The 24963-nt window shown below is 38.4% G+C and overlaps 5 protein-coding genes and 1 gene segment (V, D, J or C); 2 read left to right on the top strand and 4 right to left on the bottom strand.

Moving 5' to 3' along the window:
* Window positions 1-258: 258 nt before the first annotated feature.
* LOC310960082 (Ig kappa chain V region 3547-like) lies at window positions 259-1620 on the bottom strand. The segment is given in 4 exons: window positions 1581-1620; window positions 1163-1488; window positions 864-897; window positions 259-482 (listed from the first exon to the last, which is right to left on the bottom strand).
* Window positions 1621-2600: 980 nt separating this feature from the next.
* Window positions 2601-5879, bottom strand: LOC310959886 (immunoglobulin lambda-1 light chain-like; the record flags this gene model as incomplete). Its single annotated transcript, XM_083931407.1, has 4 exons — window positions 2601-3128; window positions 4036-4069; window positions 5428-5747; window positions 5840-5879. 4 exons carry the CDS (start codon window positions 5877-5879, stop codon window positions 2803-2805), a joined length of 720 nt encoding a protein of 239 aa, XP_083787533.1. The 3' UTR covers window positions 2601-2802.
* Window positions 5880-7336: 1457 nt separating this feature from the next.
* Window positions 7337-9819, bottom strand: LOC310959887 (uncharacterized protein). 2 transcript variants are annotated; one of them, XM_083931409.1, is made up of 5 exons: window positions 9696-9819; window positions 8992-9094; window positions 8728-8851; window positions 7905-7967; window positions 7337-7512 (listed from the first exon to the last, which is right to left on the bottom strand). In XM_083931409.1, exons 2-5 carry the CDS (start codon window positions 9083-9085, stop codon window positions 7503-7505), a joined length of 291 nt encoding a protein of 96 aa, XP_083787535.1. In that variant the 5' UTR covers window positions 9086-9094; window positions 9696-9819; the 3' UTR covers window positions 7337-7502. The 2 variants fall into 2 exon arrangements, with proteins under 2 accessions (XP_083787535.1, XP_083787534.1); XM_083931408.1 differs by having other exon boundaries at window positions 7337-7967.
* Window positions 9820-14290: 4471 nt separating this feature from the next.
* On the top strand, window positions 14291-15510 carry tspan10 (tetraspanin 10; the record flags this gene model as incomplete). Its single annotated transcript, XM_083931257.1, has 3 exons — window positions 14291-14380; window positions 14509-15098; window positions 15204-15510. 3 exons carry the CDS (start codon window positions 14291-14293, stop codon window positions 15508-15510), a joined length of 987 nt encoding a protein of 328 aa, XP_083787383.1.
* A 1597-nt stretch (window positions 15511-17107) lies between these two features.
* On the bottom strand, window positions 17108-18568 carry LOC310960416 (retinal cone rhodopsin-sensitive cGMP 3',5'-cyclic phosphodiesterase subunit gamma-like; the record flags this gene model as incomplete). The annotated part of the gene is made up of 4 exons (XM_083932119.1): window positions 18519-18568; window positions 17397-17558; window positions 17267-17307; window positions 17108-17184 (listed from the first exon to the last, which is right to left on the bottom strand). The coding sequence occupies exons 1-4, from the start codon at window positions 18551-18553 to the stop codon at window positions 17108-17110; spliced, it is 315 nt and encodes a 104-aa protein (XP_083788245.1). The 5' UTR covers window positions 18554-18568.
* A 2181-nt stretch (window positions 18569-20749) lies between these two features.
* On the top strand, window positions 20750-24661 carry ccdc137 (coiled-coil domain containing 137). The gene is made up of 6 exons (XM_083932120.1): window positions 20750-20888; window positions 21095-21234; window positions 21756-21972; window positions 22894-22976; window positions 23717-23796; window positions 23899-24661. Exons 1-6 carry the CDS (start codon window positions 20818-20820, stop codon window positions 24097-24099), a joined length of 792 nt encoding a protein of 263 aa, XP_083788246.1. The 5' UTR covers window positions 20750-20817; the 3' UTR covers window positions 24100-24661.
* The last annotated feature ends 302 nt before the right edge of the window (window positions 24662-24963 follow it).

The raw sequence follows: 24963 nt of genomic DNA, 5'->3' as shown, positions 1-24963 counted from the left end.
CTTCAAGGAAACAAATAAACATATTTTTTTCAAAAAGCAAAATGCTTTTATTAAAACAATCCATGGACACCATAATAAATCTAAAATATTTCCACCAACTTACATCTCAATTTCTCAAAACTGGCAAAGGTGAAATAGCTCTAGCATGAAAGATTAAAATAAATCAGCTATTCTATGGCGCAGTCAGACATTGTCACGCTTTTCTCCCTGGTCTGGGCGCCCAAAGACACTTTACATGGTCCATTGTGAGGGTTTAATTTACAAGAAGCTGCTGATTTGGAAAGTCTGGTCTGACTGCTGAACAGCAGTGCTGGTAGAGATCCCACCGCTCACTAGACACCCATCACCCAACCAGGTGATATCTACAAAACCATTCAACTGATGGGGAAGAACAACGAGACAGAGCAGAGAGGCTTTGTTGGAGTGACGTTCAGCACTGGACAGAGGGAAGACTGTCAGGACAGGAGGAGGGACGCTGGAGCCTGAAACACATTTAAGAGTGATCATGATTTAAATGCGTGGAACTTGAATCAAACAGTGACTATCTAACACTGAAAGACAATATATTTCCATTAACAGATGGCATCAACTATGACGACATGTTGAACAACGTCCCTTAGCTGTGATATAATCCCAACATACCACGGCTGAAATGGAATATTTAAAAAAAATGGCTTTTACTTGTCATTTTCTACAATTTTAATACAAAACGAAGAAAAGTAAAATAGCTGGAAAGCAATTTAAATATCATGATCCATCGCACTTTACAGTCATTGCACCGGACATGTTGATTGTTTGTCATGTAATTTAGAATAAAATCAATGCAATGTATCTTGGTTTATGATCAGTTCAAAAGTACTTACTTGTTACAATCAGCTTGGTGCCTTGTCCGAATACCACAGTGATTCAGTTTGTACACATGGCTTTACAAAAACCTCCTGACTCTCACTGATGAGGGGAGTGGATCTGAGAATAGAAAATTCTCTTTCATTTCTTATGTATTAAAGATGTACATGACAGGGCTCATTAAATAAGAACAACAGCAAGGTGAAAATATTACAAAATAGGTGGTTCTGAATTTGTGTATTGGAGGCAGAAAGCAGAAGTGATTGCACTTACATTAGCAGGGAGGTTTTTGTCACAGTGTAAATCACTGTGATACAATCTCATTCACAGAGCGGTCCAATGTTTGACAGTGATAGACTGCTGAGTCTCCCTCCTCCACATTGTTGATGATCAAATAATAATTTGATTCTTTCTGATAATTAGATGTGTGTTTTTGAGAGGAGAAACCAGAACCGTAAGTTACAGACCACCACTCTCGATAGTAGACTAGCACAAACTGAGGAACTCTTCCAGGAATCTGTTTATACCAGTGAGCACCACTGTCAGTAACAGTCCCCAGGTTACAGTCTATGGTGGCTGTCTCTCCTTTCATCACCGTCACAACGGGAGGCTCCTGTGTCACCACCGTCGTACCACGCACACCTAGAAACAACAAGATGACATGGAGTCAAGAGAAACACACAGACTGATGAATCCAACATGAGGTCAAAGCTGCAGACAGTCAGCCTCCTTACATGTTAGAGCAGTGATGAGAGTGCAGAGGGTCCCCAGCATGTTGTCAGAGTGTGCTGAGAATGGACTTGTGACTTGGAAAGTGAGCTCACTGCTGACAGATTAGAGGGTTTGGAGGATGAAAAGAGGAGGTGTTGGAGAAGCAATTTAATACGACACTGAAAGTGAGAGTGAGTGACAGGAGGAGGAGCTTTGCTTCAGACTGCATGGTTTGTTGCAGTTGTTGGTCATCTTTTGTAGAGGGAAATGTCTTTAATTATCCCTCTAGATGGTGACTTTAATTTACAAATGCAATACTGTCACAATGCTAATAAACCCTGCAGTTTATATGGATTTCTTTTTTTCAGTTTATAATGGATGGAATTCATGCATGAAATCTGTATCATTTTTTAAATTATTTTCTTGACAAATTCTTTAGAAGTGAAGGACGGACATGGACTGTCTGCAGGATATAATCTTTGGCATTGGCATACATAAATATACTGCAATACAAGAAGTAAACTGTCTATGATTAACAACATGTTAATTTTAATAATTAAACTATGAGTATGAGATTCAAATAAGAGACAGTTTCCTCTGATGTTACAGAGAGCTGACACTTGACCTCTTCATTTACATGGAGCTATAAATAAGGAGAGGAGGCCTGCAGGTGCATCCTGGGACGGAAGAGAAGGAGGAGCTGAGAGGTGATGCTTCACTCGCGGAGGAAGAAAACTCAGTTTCATTTTCTCATTTTATCTGATTTTTCTAAGATCTCAACTACTGCAAGCAACTATGTTGTGATTTACTTTCAAATGAACTAATATTAAATATATATTATTGAATATTAAGTATCTATATTAATAAGAATACAAATATTAAGGAAGAGAATATGTTTGTGATCTATGTCATGTAATTACTGTATTTGTCAATGAGATGAATATCAGGAGAGAGTGTGATGGTTACAACATTTTGTTGAACAATAAAATATTTCATATGATGTTTTTAAGTACAAATAAAAACAAACATGGTTTTGGTCACAGTTCAATTCTTTTTATTTTGTTATTGAATGATTGTTGAAAAATGCAGCATTTGCAAAGCTGATACAACACCTCCACTTGACTGTCACAGCATTTACTGTATAAGCAGCATGCAGACACATGTTTTCTAACATGTAAAGCTTGTAACGAGCAAACAGCACAAACAGTGAAGAAACACATTGTAAATGGTCATTCTGCTCCTCTACTATTCTTCAGTGGGACAGTTGGACTTGTTGATGTTTTTCTCTGAAGTCTGGGAGCCCAAAGACACTTTACATGTGTAAACCTTATCCATGTTCCAGTCTGACGTCTGAACGGCCAGATAGCTGCTGATTTGGAAAGTCTGGTCTGGTTGCTGAACAGCGGTGCTGGTGGAGATCCCACTGCTCACTGGACTCCCACCAGACAACCAGCTCACATCTGCAAAAGGCACAGACTGACTGGACAGACAGACCAGAGAGGCTGTGTTGGACTGGAGCTCAGCACTGGATGGAGGGAAGACTTTCAGGACAGGAGGAGGGAGGCTGGAGCCTGAAAATATACAATATAAATCTTTAATTCAATCATTAATACATAGCATGGCAGAAACTGCTTTATTTACCAGTTTTGGTGACAATATAACAAACAGAAAGTGAAGAGATTTAAAGTGGTGAACACATTTATAATTACCACCAGTAAAATAACAATACTGTTTCTCTTAAAAATCAAAATATGTCGATTACGAAACTACAAATATTTATTGTTGTTATTTTTTTGTTGCTTTCTTCTTGTGTAAACTCTTTGATCTATGCTGTGCAATATGTTGCTTTTTTGTTTCATGTTATTTAAAAGTTAGTAAAAACAATATTTTGATTAATTCATATATCACTTCAGTGTCTTAAAAAAAATCTTTTGACTTTCTGACATAATTATTACACTAACGATGACACATTTCAGTGTATCACTGGTCCCTTTTCTTGAGTCTATCTAACCACTGAAGAATAAACAATATATGATTTAAAACAGCCACAATCAGGTAAATTCAAAATTAGTCCTAACTATAGTAGATTCCCACATAATCATCAAGTACAGTACAGTTCTCTTTACAGAGGGTTACAATGAAGTTTTGCAATGTTAAAACATGTCATAAATTGTGAAAATAAATGAGAACAGTATTGTTAATGTTGCCCGATTGTTAAAAAATATCCTCGTCTATCAAATAATTTTAGAGAATTTTGGATCATTCACAGATTGTTGCTTTGCCTTCAAACACACAGACTGCTATCAAAGCTGATGTAAAACGTAAATCTGTTAATCACTGACCATCATATAAAAAATAGCAACACATACATTAATTCATTTGAATAGTACAAAACATATTTATATTCATTCATTTCTCTTAATATGTATCAGAAATATAAATTCTAACCTGTTTTCTGATCAGTTCAAAAGTACTTACTTGTCACAGTCAGCTTGGTGCCTTGTCCGAATACCACAGTGATTCAGTTTGTACACATGGCTGTACAAAAACCTCCTGACTCTCACTAATGAGGGGAGTGGAACTGAAACATCCTGTTGAGACCAACTTTCACTCTCAACATCTCATTCACTTCATCACTGATTATATTCCAAAACACTGCTGGACTTGAGGACTGATTCTGGTTCTTCTGTTGCATCTTGTTTTTTTATGGTTTTGTTCAAAGTCCAAATATCAGCAACAAACTGAGAATAACATTCATGAAAATGCTCTCAGAATTCATAAAAGCTGCAGTGAGTCTGTCACTGAGGTTTTTGTCATGGTGTCAAACACTGTGATACAGCTGCAGCTCCAGAGTCATCCCACGTCTCACAGTAATAGACAGCAGAGTCTCCTGTCTCTGTCTGCTTTATGACTAATTGGAAATCTATGTTTGATGCGGATTTAGAGTTGAATCTATCTGAAGAGAATCCTGACCCAAAGCCAAGTGAACTGTCACGATGGCGAAAGCTTAGAACATACTGAGGAACTTCACCAGGAACCTGTTTATACCAGTGGACATAGTTATTATAATCTCTCTGAATGTTGCAGTTGAGAACAACCTCTTGTCCTGTAGAAACTATGTGGACAGCAGGCGTCTGAGTCAACACTATCACTGCATCAACATCTGTGAACATACAGAAAAAAATACATGAGTGACAGGTTTCTGAGTCAAAGTATGGGCTCTGATAGGAATGAGAAGAATATCTTACACGTTAGAGCAGTGATGAGAGTACAGAGGGTCCCCAGCATGTTGTCAGTGTGTGCTGCAAACTTCCTTTACTGTCCAGCTGAGAGGTGAGCAGGGTTGGAGTGGGAGGAGAAGAGAGACTGAAGCTTATAAAGACACTGGGGAGAGGAGAAGTGGAGGAGGAGGAGGAGTTTCAAGATGAAAAGCATGCATGTGGTTTAATGTCATATCCCCAGATTGTATCATACCAACAATCTCAATTTTCATAATCTGTTTTCTTGAATTAGTCTACAGCTTCCCCTTGCATACTTGGATGAGTGTTATCAGACATACTTTTTTTCTTTCTCTACTTACAACCAGGGCCCTCCCAACAAAAATGTATAATAATAACCGAATGTGCTCCAACTGGAATTTAAAATAACAGCCTTCACCATATAGAAATAATGTATCTTATTTTTTTTGGAGAGGTTTTAGTAAAACAGAAACTGTAAGATATTTTGAATGAAAATGTTTTCATGCACATGTATGATGTCAGACAAAGAAACTGCTTTGAGAGTTTTTCTCACAGTGTAATGTTTCAGACACTGCAAAAGCATAAGTGTTTAGTGAGGAGGTTTTTGTCACAGAGTAAATCACTGTGATACATGCGCCTTAGCGGCGTCATCCCATGTTTCACAAAGATACACTGCTGAGTCTCCCTCCTCCACATTGTTGATGGTCAAACGATACTTTGTTCCTGACAGATGACTAGAAGTGAACTTGGGAGAGGAGAAACCAGAGCCATACGTTGGAGAGGAGTAGCTGTAATGATTCCTCAGCATGAACCTAAAAGTTCTATCGGGACTCTGTTTATACCAGCGAGACCCATCATCTGTGAAAACGTCACAGTCCATGGTGGCTGTCTCTCTTTTCATCACCGTCACAACAGGAGGCTCCTGTGTCACCACCGTCGCACCACTCACACCTGGAAACAACAAGATGACATGGAGTCAAGAGAAACACACAGACTGATGAATCCAACATGAGGTCAAAGCTGCAGACAGTCAGCCTCCTCACATGTTAGAGCAGTGATGAGAGTGCAGAGGGTCCCCAGCATGTTGTCAGAGTGTGCTGAGAATGGACTTGTGACTTGGAAAGTGAGCTCACTGGTGACAGATTAGAGGGTTTGGAGGATGAGAAGAGGAGGTGTTGGAGGAGCAATTTAATACGACACTGAAACTGAGAGTGAGTGACAGGAGGAGGAGCTTTGCTTCAGTCTGCATGGTTTGTTGCAGTTGTTGGTCTTTCATCTCTTGAGGAGGGAGATGTCTTTAATATTATTTATTATCAGTCTACATGGTAACTTTAATTTGGCTTTAAGCTTTGCTTCAATCTGCACACCCCAGCCCACCCCACCCAAAACTACAAACAAACACAAAATCTTAAAACTGAATTATATTTTAATTTAACAGATTTAAGTGTCAAATTCCAAGTGAATATTATTCATATACTCAAGTTCGTGTTCTTAACACCTTTATATTTGCTTTGCTTATATAGTTATATTCACTTTCGTTGGACTTATACTCACATACATTCACTTATTAAATTAAACGTCAACTGTCTATGATTGATCAAATGTGAATGATACCATGAGCTTGACCTCTTCATTTACATGGATCTATAAATAAGGAGAGGAGGCCTGCAGGTGCATCCTGGGACGGAAGAGAGGGAGGAGTTGAGAGGTGACGCTTCACTGACAGAGGATGAAAACTCAGTTTCATTTTCTCATTTTATCAGATTTTTCATACATCCTGACTATTGCATGTCAACCCATGTATATATTAATCAGATTTAATAACCGGTCACACATCGTCAGGCCATTTTTATCTCAGTTTGTAAGTTACAGTCCAGGGTATAACCGCTGGCTTTCATTATATCAAACCATCATGATGATTAGTTCTTCTATTAACTTTCAGCGCTCATCGTATTGAATTAATCTCACAGCTGTAGAAATAATGTGAACTTGAAGTCCAGTATTGATACGATATTTAAAAAAATGCTTATTTAAATTTCAGACACAGGCTTTTTCTTCAATCTTGCTTAATTCTACTTATAATTACATAACATAATGGAAAATTAAGCACATATCTATACTTTCATAAACTAATTCAATGTAAATGCATCGCTAAATAATATGGAAAAAAGTGTGTTTTTTAAAACTTTTACAGGGAGCAGCAGGTGGTTCCATATGTGGCTCCTTCTGTCCACATGTCAAAGGTTCCTTGATACACTCTTAAGAACAAATTGCGTGTGGGTGTGTGTGTGTGTGTGTGTGTGTGTGTGTGTGTGTGTGTGTGTGTGTGTGTGTGTGTGTGTGTGTGTGTGTGTGTGTGTGTGTGTGTGTGTGTGTGTGTGTGTGTGTGTGTGTGTGTGTGTGTGTGTGTGAATGAAGGGCACAATGTGAAGTGGTTGAAAAATGCTAAATAAGAATAGTCTTTTTAGAATGTACCAAATGTTGATTAATATATACTGTAAGTTGCAAATTAATCTTTTTTTACCATTTATTTGGGTAAAAAACGTAATGCAGGCAATGGTCATACGTTGTTATTAATCAATGTGGGTAAAAAATCTACATACTGTATACACTTACCATTATGTTACTTCATGTCCAGCTATTAATACACACACGGAGCAGCAAGATGACAGTTGAGATCATTTGATCAATGCTGCCACCTTGTGGTTAAAAGTCACTGTGTACAGATAGGCAAAGATAAACATTTTTTTTAGATATTCAAAAATCATATTTTCTACACCATGCATCACTAAGACATTCTTATATATATGGCCTATTGTAACATTACCATCATCAATAAAATTATACAAACAAATCATCATCTGAAGAAATATATAAAAGCATATGAACTCTTTGTTAAATCAGCATTGATAGATCTAAGGTGTCTGCAGCCCTCTCCTCCTCGCCCTCATCAGTGTTGGCCCCTTGATAGTCCCCCTGTTATGAGCCCTCATCTGTGCTCGCAGTGGAGACATCAGTACTGGCCGATGTGGCAAAGCGAATCTGCCCTCTTTGAGGTCATCCACGTAACCCTCCACACTGTCAAACTTTGAGGAGAGCTTTCCCAACTCATCTTTTAGATTGTTGAACTGCCTGTAGAGGTCTCCCAGGGCATCGGACAGAGGCTGGATTCTGTATACACACGCAGAAAGTACAAATGAGTTCAATTGCTTCAGTATTGGAATGACCAGTCAAAGAGGTTTGGCTGTAAAATTCCATAAACTCACACGAAATAGGAGCAGTGTTGAATGGCAAAAACATAACCAAGAGGAGAACACAGTCAAATTGGCAACATGAACATGAAAGACACGACATGATGTTAAGTAGGAACAGCCCCATCATCTGCAGGAAACATCGGGATAACAGACAGAACGGAAGTCCCTTAAAAAAGCAGTTGAAAGCATGAAAAAAAGCAGTTTTTTTGGCACAAATTTAGACACTTGCAGGAATCCTGCAGTGCACCTGAAATGGTTACTCAGGAATGTTCACATTAAACTAGCTGCTGCTATCATGGCCCCGAGACTAATCTCCAAAGGAAAGGGTCAATGACTTTGAGTTACATTTGCCAGAAACACTTTATTCATCAGAACTCAAGGCTTAAACATTTCACAATCTCCAGAGTGAGGTCATTTACAAAGCAGAGTCGGCTTGGTGTGGACCAGAGCAATAATGGATCAGACGGCTGGCTCTGACAGGTCACTGGTCATGTGCAGAGCAAAGCAAATTGCGTAATTCCTAATTTCGTATGACTGAGAGGAACAATAAAATGCTCAATGATGTCACTGATATTCTCGCTCTTGCAACATTTGGACTTTCTGTTTTCTCTTGTTCTTCTTGTGCTTCAGTGTTTACCATCACTGCAACTTACAGTTCAGAAGTCAGTGTGACCCACCTGTTGTATTCAGGCAGGACAGAAGCGTGGTCATGGATCAGCAGGTCTTTCACTTGGGTTACAATAGCAAATTTCCAGTTGTCCAGTACCTGGGTCAGGTTGGAACAAGTCCTGCTGCTGGATTCTGGTGAATACAGACATTTATAGTAGGAGTAAAGCAAAGTATTTACCCTGACCTGTTCAAACTACATCTTAATTCCAGTGCTTTTTGCTAATGATTTACAGATTGTGGAAAATGGAAAGAGACAAGTCATCGTCCCTGACCTTTCGGGTTCCAACGTGAGGTTTCCTGTTTCCATTTCTGAGCTCCGCATGATAAGATCATGCTGAGCAGGACCAGAATGCCCTTCATCATCATCTTCCTCACCTAACAAAAACAGAAACATCAGTTGTGGGTGTTGCTAAAAAGCAAATGGACAGCAGTGGTGGGAACTGAAACGTTACTAAGTAACTCACTTTTTTACATTAAAAGAACATTATAGCCTTACATGATTCAGTAGAATACTAATCAACCAAGTAGAATACACAGTACATTAAATGATATCTACATTGAAAAACTTCAATATTAAAATACTCTTACATGTACTCGTTAGTGATAAATACAGAGTAATGTAATATTGAATAATACCGTAAAATATGACACATCAGTCTGTATGATGAGTACTTTTACTTTTGTTCCTTTAAGTAAATTTTGCTGATAGCCCTTTACTGTATTTACTTAAGTGACTTTTTAAATTCAGGGCCTTTACTTGTAACCGACTTTTTTTAGACTGTGGTATTTATGCTTTTACGCAAGTAAAATATACATCTTGTCACAATTAGTAGCATGCATAACACACTTTCATCTGAAAAAAGAAAATCTCTACGAATGAGGAGTCTATTTTCTTTTAATTTAAGATAAACGGAAACAAATATTTCGACACTCAGATGATTACAAATTCCTGACTGTTCTTGGTTTTTTACCATACCTGTCTTTGAAGTAGTTCTGGGGATCTTTCGAAGTCACAGCAGCAGAGCACACTCTGTGGTACGATCCTTCAACAGTGACAGATTGAGAAAACCACCCTCTTATAACTGCCTCCCTCATCTCCTGGAGCCATTCCCCCACCTGCTCCCACCCACTTCAGTGATGCAGCGGAGATCTTAACATGCATGCACACAGCTGCAACAAAGGCAAAGCTCCACACATGCTTTATACTTTACCCCTTATGTGTCTTGCATCTGCTACAATGATAACTATCCCCAAGACCCTCAATGGGAGATCCTGATAATCCCCTATCTGTGCTCCATCTATCCCTCACATCTTTTAGCTGCTGTGAGTAGTATCAACCACTGCGCTCCTTATGGGCTCTAATCCAGAGGAGGTGTTAGATGCAATAGTACGGCTCCAGTATAGCATTCTTACTGCCTACTGTAATACAATCTGCTTAACATCTGGGCTACGACAGACACAGCCAGCAATGGTCTCTTTAACTGTCAGGGATGATCGAAACACACACACACACACACACACACACACACACACACACACACACACACACACACACACACACACACACACACACACACACACACACACACACACACACACACACACACACACACACACACACACACACACACACACACACGCACACACGCACACACACACACATGCTTGATGAAGCTGAAAATAAGGGAATGAAAACTTTTGTTGAGTGTTAAATCTATTTAATGAAATAGACTGAATATATGTTGAACAGCTGCTATATTGTATGGTATAGAAGAAAATATATAGCCCCCTGAAAGACTTTCCTCACCACTAAACTGCAGACATCCCTAACTCAAATAATGCTGATAATTTACTCCATCAGTTCACTCAGTTTGACATTAATCTGGTTCATGATGAGTCAAGATAATTTATGTAAAAATAAGAAGACTGCTGATGGCAGACAGATATATAATCTGGACAGTTTTGGGCAGGCAAATGCTGGACTCAAGCACATTTTTCGTGTTTTTTAAATACCGGCCAGTGCTTTTACTTGATGGTTCTGTAATGAAATACCTTTTGTTGCAAGAAATTCTGGCTATGATCTACTGCAGATCAGAGCTCCTTATTCCATTTAATAGAGTGTTAATGCTGCTGCATCCTGTGCTGTGGCCGCATACATATCGGCATATGGCATGAACCCACAGTTGAAAAATATCAAGAGGGTAATAGTCCCTGCCATCTGCACCAACTTTAAACCCACAGAGATGCTGTAAGTGAATAACATCTGTATCATACATCTCCAGTGCTGACAATATTACAGAACGAGTTGGATTCCATTCAAACAATCCCCCCAAAAGATTTATAAACAGGGGAACAGCAGGATTTGTGAGATTTGTTAAAGAAACCTGACACTGATAATCTATTCTGTCAGCGACCTGTCACAGTGAGTTAGTGGATTTGTAAATCCGAATCACAATAGGTTTTTAAGTGTGTGTGTTTGTGTATCTGTGTGTGTGTGTGTGTGTGTGTGTGTGTGTGTGTGTGTGTGTGTGTGTGTGTGTGTGTGTGTGTGTGTGTGTGTGTGTGTGTGTGTGTGTGTGTGTGTGTGTGTGTTTGTCTGTGTGTGTGTGTGTGTGTGTGTAAGTAAGTAAGTAAAATAACTATTCACTTTTACTATTTACTATTACCCCATCATTGTATTACTATTGCTGATTACTTTTGCAGCAGTTTATGTTGTAGCTTGTCAAAGTAAATGTAACTGTTTTAATGTTTTATATGTTGGATGATTTACATGTAACAGCATCACAGTTTTGAATATGAATCCTTGTAAAACTGCAACTGGCAGATACATATAATAAAGTATAATATTGTCCTATCAAAAGTAGTACACTAGCATCATAAAATGGAAATATATAAGTAAAAATAAATAAGTAAATGTACTGTACATAGCTGTTTTCCACCTGTGTATCCCGGTAGAGCTGTGAATACAAGACCATTTCAGAGTTGTAAACATAACCATTCTACAGGTTTCCCAGTTTATTTCCTGTTGCAGTACCAGTGAATGACATCAACTGACAGGAAGTTAACAGGGACCCAGGCAGCAATGAAATCCATCAGCTTAGTTTTTTTTTCTGTTAATACACATTAATGTGGAAACAGATTTACAGAAGCGCGAATGTCCAGTCTTATAAGCCTTACAGCCCCATCTGGAGTCCACCGCAGTCAGCCTCAGGCTTTCTGCAGCAACAAACCCACCTCCTTCCAGCTCTGTGAAGCTCAGTCCAGCACATCCAGAGGAAAGAATGACAGCAGCTGACCCGCAGAGCCAGAGAGTGAGATAAACACATCTCTCTCTCTCTCTGTCTGTTTTTTAACTCACTGTCACATTTGCTCTCACGTGCTACTTATTATTGACTCACAGCAACACATCACGCCATAATGACTTTATCAGAGGATGGTTCACCTGGAATATATCAACTCTTACACTCAAAGACTGACGCCAAACATAAGGTGCACCACAAGGAATCTCAAGGTTTCCTACTGAGTCACATGATTCTGGATATCGATTGATTTTGGCTTTACTTTAAATTTATAAGTCATGTGAACATAGTGAAGTTACTCTGGACAAAACTGATCAATCAAAAGATGTTTTTTGAAAGTATTGATGCTAGCTGCTTGGTTACAAAATGCAACACGTAAATAAATAAGACAATTTCAGAGCTGTTATTTCTCTTATGTTGCTGGCTGGCAATGTTCTCTGGCTCCAGTGTTTGAGTAAGCTAGGTGAAACACATCTTTGAGCGACTGCTTGAATAAATGAAATAGAAATGCATATCAAAAATGTTCATGAAATAATGACATTTATTCTCTATGGGTAGTCTACAATCATATGAATACATAATTTAATTTAATTAATTAATTATTGAGAGTTATGATAGTCATGTTAGTATTGTTAATAGTATTTGTATTTACTACACATTATTATTATATAGTGTTACAAACTACCTGTTTAAAGGTTTCAACGTTTAGACTCTTATCAGTAGTCCTAACCTGGAGTGAGCTGAAGAGGGTGAAAATGAAGAAAAACCACACATTAGGGCTGCTTTCAAATACCAGGGAGAAGCTGAAGTGGGACAGCTTCCTCAGGAGCGTTTAGCACGTCCCTCCAGACGCTTCTCACTGCCCCGTAGTGGTCCACAATGAGGAACTGCAACACTACCTCACATTAATGGGTAACCACAGTGTCATTATCAGTATAAATGTTATTATATCATCAAGCACAACTAATTATTATTACAAATAACCACACCGACATCTACTGAAAATGATTGTTGTAATGTAAAGCTGCTTTAAGCCTTGTGGATATCTTCTGGTAATACAGAAATGAGCTAACAGAAATGATCTTGGAATGATTTTGTTCAGTGTTGTGGCTAAATGGCAAAGCAATGTGGAAACAGTAGGAAAATAACCGGTGTGTGTGTGTGTGTGTGTGTGTGTGTGTGTGTGTGTGTGTGTGTGTGTGTGTGTGTGTGTGTGTGTGTGTGTGTGATAGCCAAGCAGCAGCCAGTATTATGTAACATTAACAAGCCTCGATCACCTTCTCTCACTTCTATAAAATAAATGTGCTGTTTTTGATCAAAGCTGCAGCTGTCGGATGGATGGAAGCAGATTTTTTGTCCAATCATTTTAGTTTCCTGTGCATGCACCTCAGTCATTATAGCTATTGATGTGCATTGTCATATCATAATTATCAGTTTTTCAGTTGTTTTGTTAGGGGTAACTTTCTCTGGATGTCAGCCTCTTAGCTGAAAACACCAACAATACTATAAGAAGTGTTAGAAATGTATACAGAAAAGTAGACGTTATTACAAGTATACTTTTACTTGATTTGCTTTTTATCATTCTAAAAAATGGACCTCAACATACATGACATTAACATTAACTTGCATGTACTAAAAGTAAACATATTAATTCTGCAAAATCTAAAGTGGTATTACTTACAAAAAGTGCACTTTAATTGTAAAGCTGTATTTCAATTTACTTTGAACTAAATAGTGAATACTTATAGTGGTAGTTTAGTGTGCTTATGAGGAGTACAATTACTTTTAAGTGATATGTAATACACTGTTAGTATACTTTATTAAAGTGTACTTTGATTACGTTTATTATTATAATATAACATATCATACTGTAGTGCACTTTTTTGTCATCTGAAAAGCAGTAGCTTATGAATGATTTGTTTTCTGTTATAGTGGGGCAAAATGCACCCACACATAAGTGTTATCAAATTATTGTGTTATCAAATTATAGCGGTTTATGTGTGTAAACCTCACATCAAAAGTCTAGTTGTGCTAGTGGCTCCACTCTTGTGCGTCTCTCACACACGCTTTGATAACCGTTTAATCCCCTCACTGTGACTCTCACATGATGAAGAAATCCCACAGCTTGCAGCAGCCAGAGGGTAAACACTGCATGGTTTTTCTGCCTCAGCTCACATGCTCCTCTGTTCATACTGTAGCAAATGCTCCCCCTATATGCTCCACTCAAGCTCGTGTCATTCTGACCAGCTAAAAGCACAGGGAGGATTCAAACATGAGGAATTATTTCATGATAAAAAGGATTCCTTTGCCCTGGTCCAGGAGGGAAACCACGCAGAATGAGTCCAGTCCGCTCATACCTAAGGTAAGTCTTTTAAACTTCTATTATTAAGTTTCTTTCTGAATAATACCTTTCTGTGTAGTTAAATGTTTCAGGCTACATTACTCTTAAAAAAAACTATGGTATTTACTTGAATTCCTGTGTGTCCAAAGGCAAACTCTGAAAAAGAAGATGCTGAGGAGATTGGCAATGTCACCACTGAATTTCCCCAAGCAGGAAGAAACAATGGACAGGACAACAGCCCTGTGTTCAGCATCCAACCCCGCTACGGATATTCTTTGATGGACTATTTCCTAAAATATTTCCTGTTCCTATGCAATCTGGTGTTCACAGTTCTGGGCCTTGTGGTTCTTGGGTTGGGGTTGTGGGGCCTAATAAGCAAAGAGTCCTTTGCTCAGGAGAAGATCGGCAGTATCGGCACAGACCCAATGCTGATACTTGTGACTCTGGGCTTTTTGCTGACCATGCTCTGCCTCTCAGGCTGTGTGGGCGCCTTAAGAGAGAACTGCTCTTTACTGAAGCTGTTCTCTGCCACAGTGCTTGCGCTCATCACAGCCCAGGTGCTGGCCGCCATTGTGGCCTACAGTCTACAAGATCAGGTTGGAGGTTACCTGCGGTCAGGGATGTTAGCCGCCATGGTGCACTATCAGGATGATCTGGATCTGAGGTTCATCACGGACGAGATTCAGACAAATCTGCAGTGCTGTGGGGCAGATAACTACCGTGACTGGGAGATCAACATGTGAGTAGAGGGTGACTAACTTGGATATATTTATATAAAAAAAGTACATCATGACTTATTGGTCATTATATAGGAGAGTTATTGTTTATTTTTTCCTTTCCTCAGATATTACAACTGCTCTGCTCCAGGAGTGCTGGCCTGTGGTGTCCCCGCGACATGCTGTGTGGATCCTTTGGAAAATGGCACAGTGTGGAATTCTCAGTGTGGTGTAGGAGCCCAGCTGCTGGATGAGTTTAGTGCTCAGAGTGTGATCTTCCTGGGCGGCTGTCTGGGGGGAATATCTCGTTGGATTGAGCAGCACGAGGGCCTGATAGGGACGGTTGGAATCGTTGTACTGGGGGTCCAGATTGTTACTCTGTTTATCACTACACGACTGTTAGAAAGCATCCAGTGGCATAAAGTTTACATGTAACATGATGAAGAATTCATTGTGTGCTGATATTTTATGTGTGCTAACTGCTTTTGGATCTCCCTCTTTTTTCTCATTTGTAGTAAACATACTGTACCCTTGACAATAACAAGAAAACTCTTATCCCTTTTGTCTAAGAATAGACTATCTTCATATCTACTACCATCCATCTTCAAACGCTTGTCGGTGTCGCGGAGGGCTGGAGCCGACATCGGGCGTGAGGCGGGGTACACCCTGACAGGACGCCAGTCTATGGCAGGGCACATAGAGACAAACAGAGACACACAACCATCCACACTCACACTCACACCTACGGACAATTTAGAGTCATCAATTATCTTTGGACTGTGGGAGGAAGCCGGAGAGCCAGGAGAAAACCCACGCAGACACGGGGAGAACATGCAAACTCCACACAGAAGGGCTGTGGGATATTGAACCAGCAACCCTCTCGCTGTGAGGCGACAGTTCTAACCACCACATCACCGTGTCGCCCGCTGGTGAAAATGCATCTCTCAATTCAAAACAGAAATTACGTAAAAATAAGACAATTAACAATGCAAAGCCCAAGTAGACCTATTTAACATTCGTTGCAAGGTCAGTAACACCTGGCATAACTTATTCATATCCCCCAAGCAAAAGGTCCTCTAATGAGATCTGATTGGTTCATAGCTTGGATAATAACCACATACAACAGCTTTCACGTCTAATTCCTTTAGCCTACACAATTCAGTATCACTCTACGTCTGAGAAAAAAAACAACTTTTACTTTGCCATCAGACAGCCCTTTACAATGCAAACAGAAGCCATTATGCGCTCTTTAATGCCACCAGAATCCTTTGACAGAAACAGTCATTTTACCTCACAGAATACAGCAGTTGCTGGTCTGCTGCTGACTTCATCGGTGCGATAATTTGTGTTATTGTGTGACTAGTGTAGGCTACGTTCAATAGCAACCGCCTCAGTATACAGGCAGCCAGCCCAGGAGGGCTTATTTTATGGTTCATAAAATTATAATTTATCAATAAATATCTATTCATATTGGAATGAGATGATATCTTTCATATTGTAATACTTTATGACCCGTTTATAAAAGCAATAAATCACTTTAGTCAGTGAAGTTTGGGGCCAAACAACGCCCCTTACTTGTGATATACAAGTACCCTGCATAAATTACTCTTCTATTCTGATTAGTTTGTGGTTTCCGTATGCTACGTTTTTAAAGGGACAAATAATAGGAATTATGTAGCCTGATGTTTTAAACACGGAAGCATTGTTTAATAACATGCTAAGTTTGGCAAAGAGGAAAGGATGGAAAGAACAACGAAAAAATATGTTAAAAGCTCACACTGCAACCGCAGGCAATAACACAAGGAAACACTCAGTATCAGACATAAAAAAAAAACAGCTTGATTCTTATAAAAATATATTTAATATATAAAACAAGGCAAAGAACAGCATACACAATATGCAGACATCTCCTTAGTTAGTTTTTCTTTAGTTTGGGGTTTTGATGATCCAGATTGGGTTGGTAACGGGCTGCTGAACTTGCCACATCATGTTCCCTTTGGTAGATACACAAATAATGTCTCAGCGAAGAGACTCAGATGATGCCATACTGAGCCAGTTCGTGTAGCTCTAGATAGCTGTATGCTTCCCATGGGCAGATTACAGTGATGTCTGACAAAAACAAGAACAAATAGTGAGTAAGAAAAAGCAACAGGGGTGTTCTTTGTGTGTACTTTTGTGATGCAGTGCTTACCAATGCCAAGCCCTTCCATTCCTGGGATATCCTCTCCAAAGCTGGGGAAGAAAAAAAATCCCAAGTTTTACTATGGGGGAGATGTATAAAACACAAACTTTAAATGGTGCTCTTGAAAATGTAGGCCTACCCAATGACACCCCTCTTTGGAGGCTTGCTCTTGAACTGGCGACTGTTTCTCTGTTTGAACTTGGGTGGGCCGGCTCCAGGGCCGGTGACTCTGAGGGGAGCTTTGCTGCCAGCCTTTGCCTCAGGTTTGACCACATCCAAATTTGTACTTTTGTTGTTTGAGCTGTAATGGGACAGCCAACGTGTCATAAAAAGTGATGAAAAATAGTTTATGACCAAATTTAAATACATTGCATTCAAGACATATTTTGCTATTAATCTGATATGAAATGTATTATCTTACTGCAATTACAAACACACCTTCATAACTGAACATCTGAGGGAATACACATTTGTGTACAGGCAATGAAGGCTCCTATAATCCCACGCTCACGTTACTAATGAACCCCCCACAATGCCTTTGAGATACACAGTGCCTTCATAATCAGATTACTGAGGACTTGCTGAATTTGCCTGTGGTCCTAACCTGACAATAGCCTACAAATTAATTATTAATTAGACTGTGTGCCAGTAAAAGGAGTTTTGTAATGAAATTTTACAAACTGCAATATTATTACGAGGAAAAAAAGTTATGTTATGTGAAATGTTAAATACTTTACACCTGTACAATGTAATGCAACTCAATACAACAGCTCTGCCATAAATTCTACTTTTGCAAACTAATGTTTAGTTTGTTGACTATCAGAAATGTCAAATGAAATGTGTATTATTGAGGTTTATTGATGTCTCATGTGCGTATATTAAATAGGAGGGACAGAAAAACATAAAAACACCTCCCAAAAACAATCCCTTACACCAAAACCACTAGTTATGACCTCTGTGCTAAAACACCACTATGAAAATGTAAAAAACCCAACAAAACAGATTTTATTAAAGTGTCTTGCTGGACATAGGATTCCCAAATAACAACTTTTTAACCTGTGAATGAAACGTTTTAATCCTATAAATTGGTATCTGAACTTGAAATGAAATTGAAAAAATCAAAATGTATCTCATGATGTAAAAATGGCAAAATATAATGATATAACTAATGTTAGTACCACATACGATATAAAGTGTCCAAAAACCATATGTGCATCAAAATCATTCTGCAGCTAAAAAGCACATGTTAGCTAATACTCACTTGTGTTGCTGTGTAATCTCTGTTGGTAGTGTCATAGCGATCAAGGCTGCTGTTGCATGATGAGTTGTTTGTTGTGAAGCCCTCTTATACACCTCAGACTGAGAAGATTATGACGAATAAACTGCAGGGCCCTCATCACTTGTACACGCACATGCACACGCGCGCACACACACACACAGGGGTCGTTTCGCGTTGTATAGGAATGGTACATTAGGGGATTGGCTGACAGGCAGTTTAGGGGATGTCCTTACTGCTGAGGCTGGCCTGAACAGGCACACGACAGTGTGAGACAAATAAAGATGTTTTTAAAATAAAAATGAGAATGTGTGCAGGGGTGTCTATCAGGAATCATTTTCATATTGCCTGTGGGATTTTCTCAGAACTATTTCCCCACCACCTGTGATATTATGCAATGTCTGCAGATGAGAACATACTAGCAGCATTCTCCTTCCATCAGCAGTCTCACAGATTGAGCTGCATTATGTCTCACTGTTAATCCCCCCCACTCCCCCTCACACACTCTTCCCAAATACGTAAACACACACCTGGTCCGTTCATTTGATGGGTAACTGCAGATTCTCTCTGTAATCCGTTCCATTCATACACACAGGGGACATAACGTGGGACACATGTATGGACATATACACTCACTTCCTGTGTGATTTTATCTCACTTGCTCTCTCATCTTTATTCTCATTTATTTAAAATCACCAAAACTTCTGAATGCATTTGATTCCAATACGACATGACATTACATTAGAGTAATCAAATGACCTGGTGAGTTTTTGATCAGATCATTTTAGATTTCTGGGTAACCCTCCACACTACACTGATAATCATGTAGGCTCAGTAGTGCTTATACTGCCGGAAACATGAATGAAACACTGTCTGACACATGCTCTGGGACAACATTTTGAATGAGCAGCTACTAACTGGTGCAAACAGCTGACTGAAGGGCTGCAATTAATGATCACTAATGATCAATATTATGTAGATTTTAGTTTTTGATTTAACATAAAAACCCATTTATGATAGACTAGTAAAAATAATCAAAAATCCCAATTCCTGAAACCCAAAGGAGACAACTGGAAACCAACTAAGCACATTTACTCAAGTGCTTAAGAAGACCAGGCCCACCCAAACTTTACTTGAGTATTTCGATCATTGTGGGACTTCTTTATACTTCTATTACTCAACATTTTAAACTTCTGGGTCTCTGTGTTATTGTGTGAATAAACTGAAATGACGACGCCATCTAGTGATGGCAAATAGAGGCACAGGCAGTGTTTCAGCCAATCAGGATAAGGTTTCCAGCAAAGATCGTCTATTTATTCATTTCTTGTATCACTCTGGGAGAATGTCTGTCTTATCTTTCGAGTGATCTTTGGGTGTGGAAAAATACGTTGTTTTTTTTGGACGTCGCAGCCGTCAACATATTAATTTAATTGTATTCAGTAGGATCAAGTATACAATACTACAACTAAATCCGTAAAGGACATCTTTAAAACCCCTGAAATGGTTAAAAGTGAAATAGATACACAGGCGTGGAGGACCAAACAAGACTTAAGTCTCAATAAATAAATAAATAAATATATAAATAAATAAATACAGGAATAAATAAATACATGCATAAATAAATACAGAAAAGAATAAATAAATGAATGACTAAATGCTGAAATAAATGAATGAATAAATAAATGCATGAATAAATGAGACCTCCTACCCCATTAACATATGGCTACAGAAATAAATAAATATAGATGAATTAATTTGTTCTTTTATATATTTATTTTTAACATTTATTAATTCATTTATGTCAGCATTTATTTATTAATTGTAAATGTATGTATTTCTGCATTCATTTGTTTATTCCTGTATTTATTAATAAATCTAATTTTTTTTTTTACTTATTGATTTATACATTTATTCATGTATTTATTTATTTCATCATTCATGTATTCATTTATTCCTGTATGTATTTTGGGATTTCTGCATTTATTTATTTATTCCTGTATTAATCTATACATTTATTCATGCATTCATTTATTTGTTGATACATTAAGTCATGTTTAGACCTCCATAACACGGGAGGGGAACTTGGTATTTCTTATTATATAAAGATACTTTCTCCCGGCCTCTGAGCTCGAGGAGACGACCACGGTACACGGAGAAATACACAGAGTGAGAGCTCTTCACTTCCTCCCTGATGTTGAGCTGTCAGGTTAAAGGTCATACACGCTGCTGCACACATGTGTTGTGTTTTGCTAAGATCATTTGTAACGCAATGAGCTAAAGTAACATGGGGAAGAATAAGAAGAACAAAACTAACGAGTCGGGAAAACAAGCGGGCAAAGCCGGAAAAGATTCAAGGTAACGGAAGGAAGTTAATGTGTAACAGGAAAACTGTTAGCTGTTAGCATTAGCATAAGTGGCGAGCTATCAAAATGAGATGATATTTGTTAGCATGGTCGTTGTAGCTAAGTGAGGACACTTACCTGCACTTCATATGGTTTTCAGTGGCTAACTTTTCTCCACGTTTTCTTACATGTTACCTGGGCTGCATTGTGTCCAAACAGAGATAAACTCAAACGAGATGGTAAACCAAAGAAAGCCAAACGGGACCACCTCGAACACATCCCCTTCAAGCTCCGGGAGATAATGAAGAGCAAGGAGAGAGTGAAGCAGGGATCACTGAAGGCCAAAACGCTAAAAGAGCGTGAGTACAAACTCTTCGTTAACATTAAACTTTGTGATTACACCTATGAATAGTTGTTTATTTCTTAGTTTCCATCTTGTTATTCTATTTGCTTTTTTTTTTGGTTATTTTAAAATTCTGAATCAATTTATATTTTGGTCACTAAATGATATCAATAAGTTTAGACTTTTTGACAAATTATAATATCTATTTTATAGGAATATAGTAAAGTTAAGGGGGGAAAAAATTGGAAGTTTGGAAGAAAAAAACAAAGAAATTAATAAAATAATAATAGTAAATGTATGACAGAGGAAGCTGTTTAACAATTGGTTAGAGAAAGGGTGAGATTTACTAAGTGTATACTTCTTACCACTCCTTGAACATGTCAAAAAAAGAGAAAAAAACATTGGGAAATATTAATATTTTCTGTGTGACCTTTTCTGTTTTCTTTTTTAAATGATTGATTATAATAAAAATGTAAATCAATTTTTTTAAAACACTTATGGGTTTGTTTACGAGTGAGGACTTTGATGTCTCCTTAGCAATCTCCCCTGGAGGTAAACCAGAGGGCGGAGACATACCTGTGCCACAGTTCAGGAGGGGAAAGCTGGAAAGTGTGAAAGCATACCTGCGACGAATGGACAGTGCGACAAAACACGTCCTGTTCCTCACCAAGAACCAAGTAGACAGAAAGCCTGAGCTGGATGCAGACAAACAGGAGAAGCCCGCAGACACGGGCAAGTCTGAGAAAAAGAAAGAGTGAGTACACTTTGATTTGTAATCAACAAAGCAGCTTTTTTTCTTTACTGACGATGCTTATTTGTGCTGTTATGGGATGTGACGCATGAGGGCAACTGAGTTAGTCAAACCCCATCCTCCTGCAATTGTATGTCCTATCTTTTTTTTGTTGGTGTGAGGCTTCCCCTCCTGGGACACTGAAGGCATACGAATGTGTTGCGGTGTATTTATTTACCAGTTTATCATTTTTGGTTACAATCTAAGTTTCAATTTAACAAAAAGTTGCATTATTTTTTCTTCAAAACTTGTAGGTTAATTTAAAACAACAACTATTTTATTGAACATTCAAAAAAATAAACTTGGGTGCTTTACATCAAGATTCAAGAGTCAAGAAGCTTTATTTATCCCGAGGGAAATTATTGTGCAACAGTTTCAATACAAAGGTGGGAAAGGATCAGAGTAACAATAAGCATAAAAACATAAATCAAATCAAAAATAAAGCTAACATAAAATAAATCAAACAATGAACTAAATGTGACAGAGTGCAACAGACATTGTGGTTAAGCGTTGGTATATACAATATACAACAATACGCACTGTTCAGTTTAGCAGCATATTGAAATAAAATAAGTACAAACTCAATAAGTGATAAGGAGTGATAAGTGATAACAGTGTTAAAAGTGTAGCAGCCTTTCTTACTGAACTAAGTTACATTTTAATCATAAAACAGTAAAAACCCAATGTGCATGAATAAAAAATGACATTAAATCAGTGTCTTACAGTGCCCATGAGAATCTTCTACAGAAAATATGTGCCATTCAGGAACCATGTCCCCCTTTTTTTTTTTACAATAAATAACAAAAAGAAAACGACACAAAAGTCAAAACCGATTCATCATTCCTGTATGACACATGTCTTATTTATTTCTTTTCTTTGCCACAGGTATGATAAAATCAGACTACTGAGGCTACATCAGAAAAAGTTGGACAGACAAGTGACCGAGATGGAAAAAGAGGTTTTTGTGGGTAAGAAAAATGCACTGGCCAATTTTGAGGTGTATGCAAGATCATCAGGAGGGAGGCTCTCTCTCCACAGTTTCACTGCCATTTTGTCTGGGTTTTTTCTAAAAATGTAAGGGATACTGGATTTATAATCTTCAAGTTTACCTGGAAAGTATATCGTATATTTCTATTGGTCGTTTGGGTAGAGTCAAACAAGACGCCTGCATTCGTCAGAGAAAGAAAAAGATTTTTTTCAAAACTATGCATGCATGGCTTTCAATTTTTAGTGTATGGTGTAAGGTTTTATAAATGTTGCTGTTTTTATATTAACAATCGATCATATGACTTTGTGTAATTCAAGGGGGTTGTTTATAGTGAGGAGCCTACAAACGGTAGCAAACCCAGTACTGCATTTCCGCTGGGCTCTACTGAGCCTTTTTTTTTGTCTGCTTTGGATCATTGCTTAGTTTTCTAGCCCACAACTTGACAACACAAATCCAACAGACGCAATGCTTGTGTTGCTTTGTATCTGTTGGATTTAAAAATAGACCATAAAAACTCAATAATGTGATGAGTGTTGTTTTTACAACTTATTCTGCTACATCCAAAAAAGCCAAAAACATCCATTAATGCTGCTTTAATCACTTCAAGATTAATTTGAATTTTTGACTTTTCTTATACAAGTGGATAAAACCGTCAAAGCAGAATAAGTTATAAAACATGTTACGATACTGATACGATGAACTCATTTTATGTTTTTGTAGATAATGTTCCCTTTGGTGAAGTTGCAATGGCCCCGCCGTCTTTGAGCGCCAAACCCAGAAAAGCTCCAGTCAAGTCTCAGGTAACCTGTTATGCAGTTATCACATGTCATGCCGGTGATCTTACTGGTTGAATAAAAGGTTAACCAGGGTTATTTTTTTTCTCCTCTACCAACCTCATCCAGAAGGCATCAAAGGAGCTGCTTCTCAACTCTCTCCTGGGGCATACGGTGGTCTCCAGCACCAAGCCTTCCATGGCCAGGCAGAGAATCATGGAGGAGGAGAGGGTGCGAGCAGTGGAGGCCTACCGTCTTCTTAAAAAACGGCAACAGCAGCAGCACGAGGCCAAGGCTGCTAATCTGGAAAAACTCAAGAACCTCAAGTGATGTTTGACGCCAAGGAATTTACATGTCCCTAACTTCAGTCAGCAGTGAAGCTCAGAAACTGGAAGGGACCGTAAAATGACCTTTAGCAGACTGTGTGTGTTATGTTGTGAACTGATATGCCAGTGTGGTAGCTTTCCACAGTGGGGAAAGAAGCAAATATTTGCATCTGCTGCCCACAGAATGAGGTAGGTAGTGATCAGCTTTCAGTGTCATATTTAGCTGAAAAGAGAACAGGACATTCACATGTGCAATGCCTGTTTAAATGTCTTATAAAGAAGGAAACTCTCTACAACAGCTGAGGCAGGTAACACTGGCATGTGTATTTACACTGTTTTTGTATTTGCATCTGGCCACTATGGCATTGTTTGTGACATGGTAGACAATAAAATAGTTGCTGTTATCAAGGCTAAGATCAACTTAGAATTGTTTGCTGTGGTCCCACTAGATGGCAGTCCTCCTGTAGAAAGCAGATCTCCTGTCATTTGTATTGTGAGTTGACAGAACATGCAGACCAAGTTTGTTTTGTTTATTAAACTATTTTGATGGCACATCATGCCTTTCATATAAATGTGGATTCATGACTGCATTGACTTTGAATATTTCCATACTTGTTTTCCCTTTTGTACCTCCCCTGAATCCCGGTATCAATAAATTAAACCTTTTTTTCAAATACGGAGCACTTATCAGTGCCTGGCACCGCTATTTACATTTATAATCTGTAAAAGCTTTATGCTCATGAACAAGGCCTTTGTTTAAACATTGGCCTCTGGGACCAACTGTAAATTTAGAGGTGTTTGGCAACTTTATCTTTCAGATTTCAAAGAAAACATTATTTTGATAATATACTGTGTGTATGTGATTATT

This window comes from Echiichthys vipera, assembly GCF_963691815.1.
Source record: "Echiichthys vipera genome assembly, chromosome: 17".
In the NCBI taxonomy this organism is placed as follows: domain Eukaryota; kingdom Metazoa; phylum Chordata; class Actinopteri; order Perciformes; family Trachinidae; genus Echiichthys; species Echiichthys vipera.
The sequence above is the reverse complement of the archived record's forward strand: the minus strand, read 5'-3'. Positions and strand labels throughout refer to the sequence as shown.

Bases quoted from the DNA above. Each gene is read 5' to 3' on its own strand.
- LOC310959887 (XM_083931408.1), bottom strand. From the start codon at position 9,085: ATGATGATGAAGGGCATTCTGGTCCTGCTCAGCATGATCTTATCATGC. The intron at 8,852-8,991 runs GTCAGGGACGAT...TGTATTCACCAG, and splicing joins CTCACGTTGGAACCCGAAAG to AATCCAGCAGCAGGACTTGT. The intron at 7,968-8,727 runs GTGGGTCACACT...GTGTGTATACAG, and splicing joins GTCCTGCCTGAATACAACAG to AATCCAGCCTCTGTCCGATG.
- ccdc137 (XM_083932120.1), top strand. From the start codon at position 20,818: ATGGGGAAGAATAAGAAGAACAAAACTAACGAGTCGGGAAAACAAGCG. The intron at 21,973-22,893 runs GTGAGTACACTT...TCTTTGCCACAG, and splicing joins AAGTCTGAGAAAAAGAAAGA to GTATGATAAAATCAGACTAC. The intron at 22,977-23,716 runs GTAAGAAAAATG...ATGTTTTTGTAG, and splicing joins GGAAAAAGAGGTTTTTGTGG to ATAATGTTCCCTTTGGTGAA.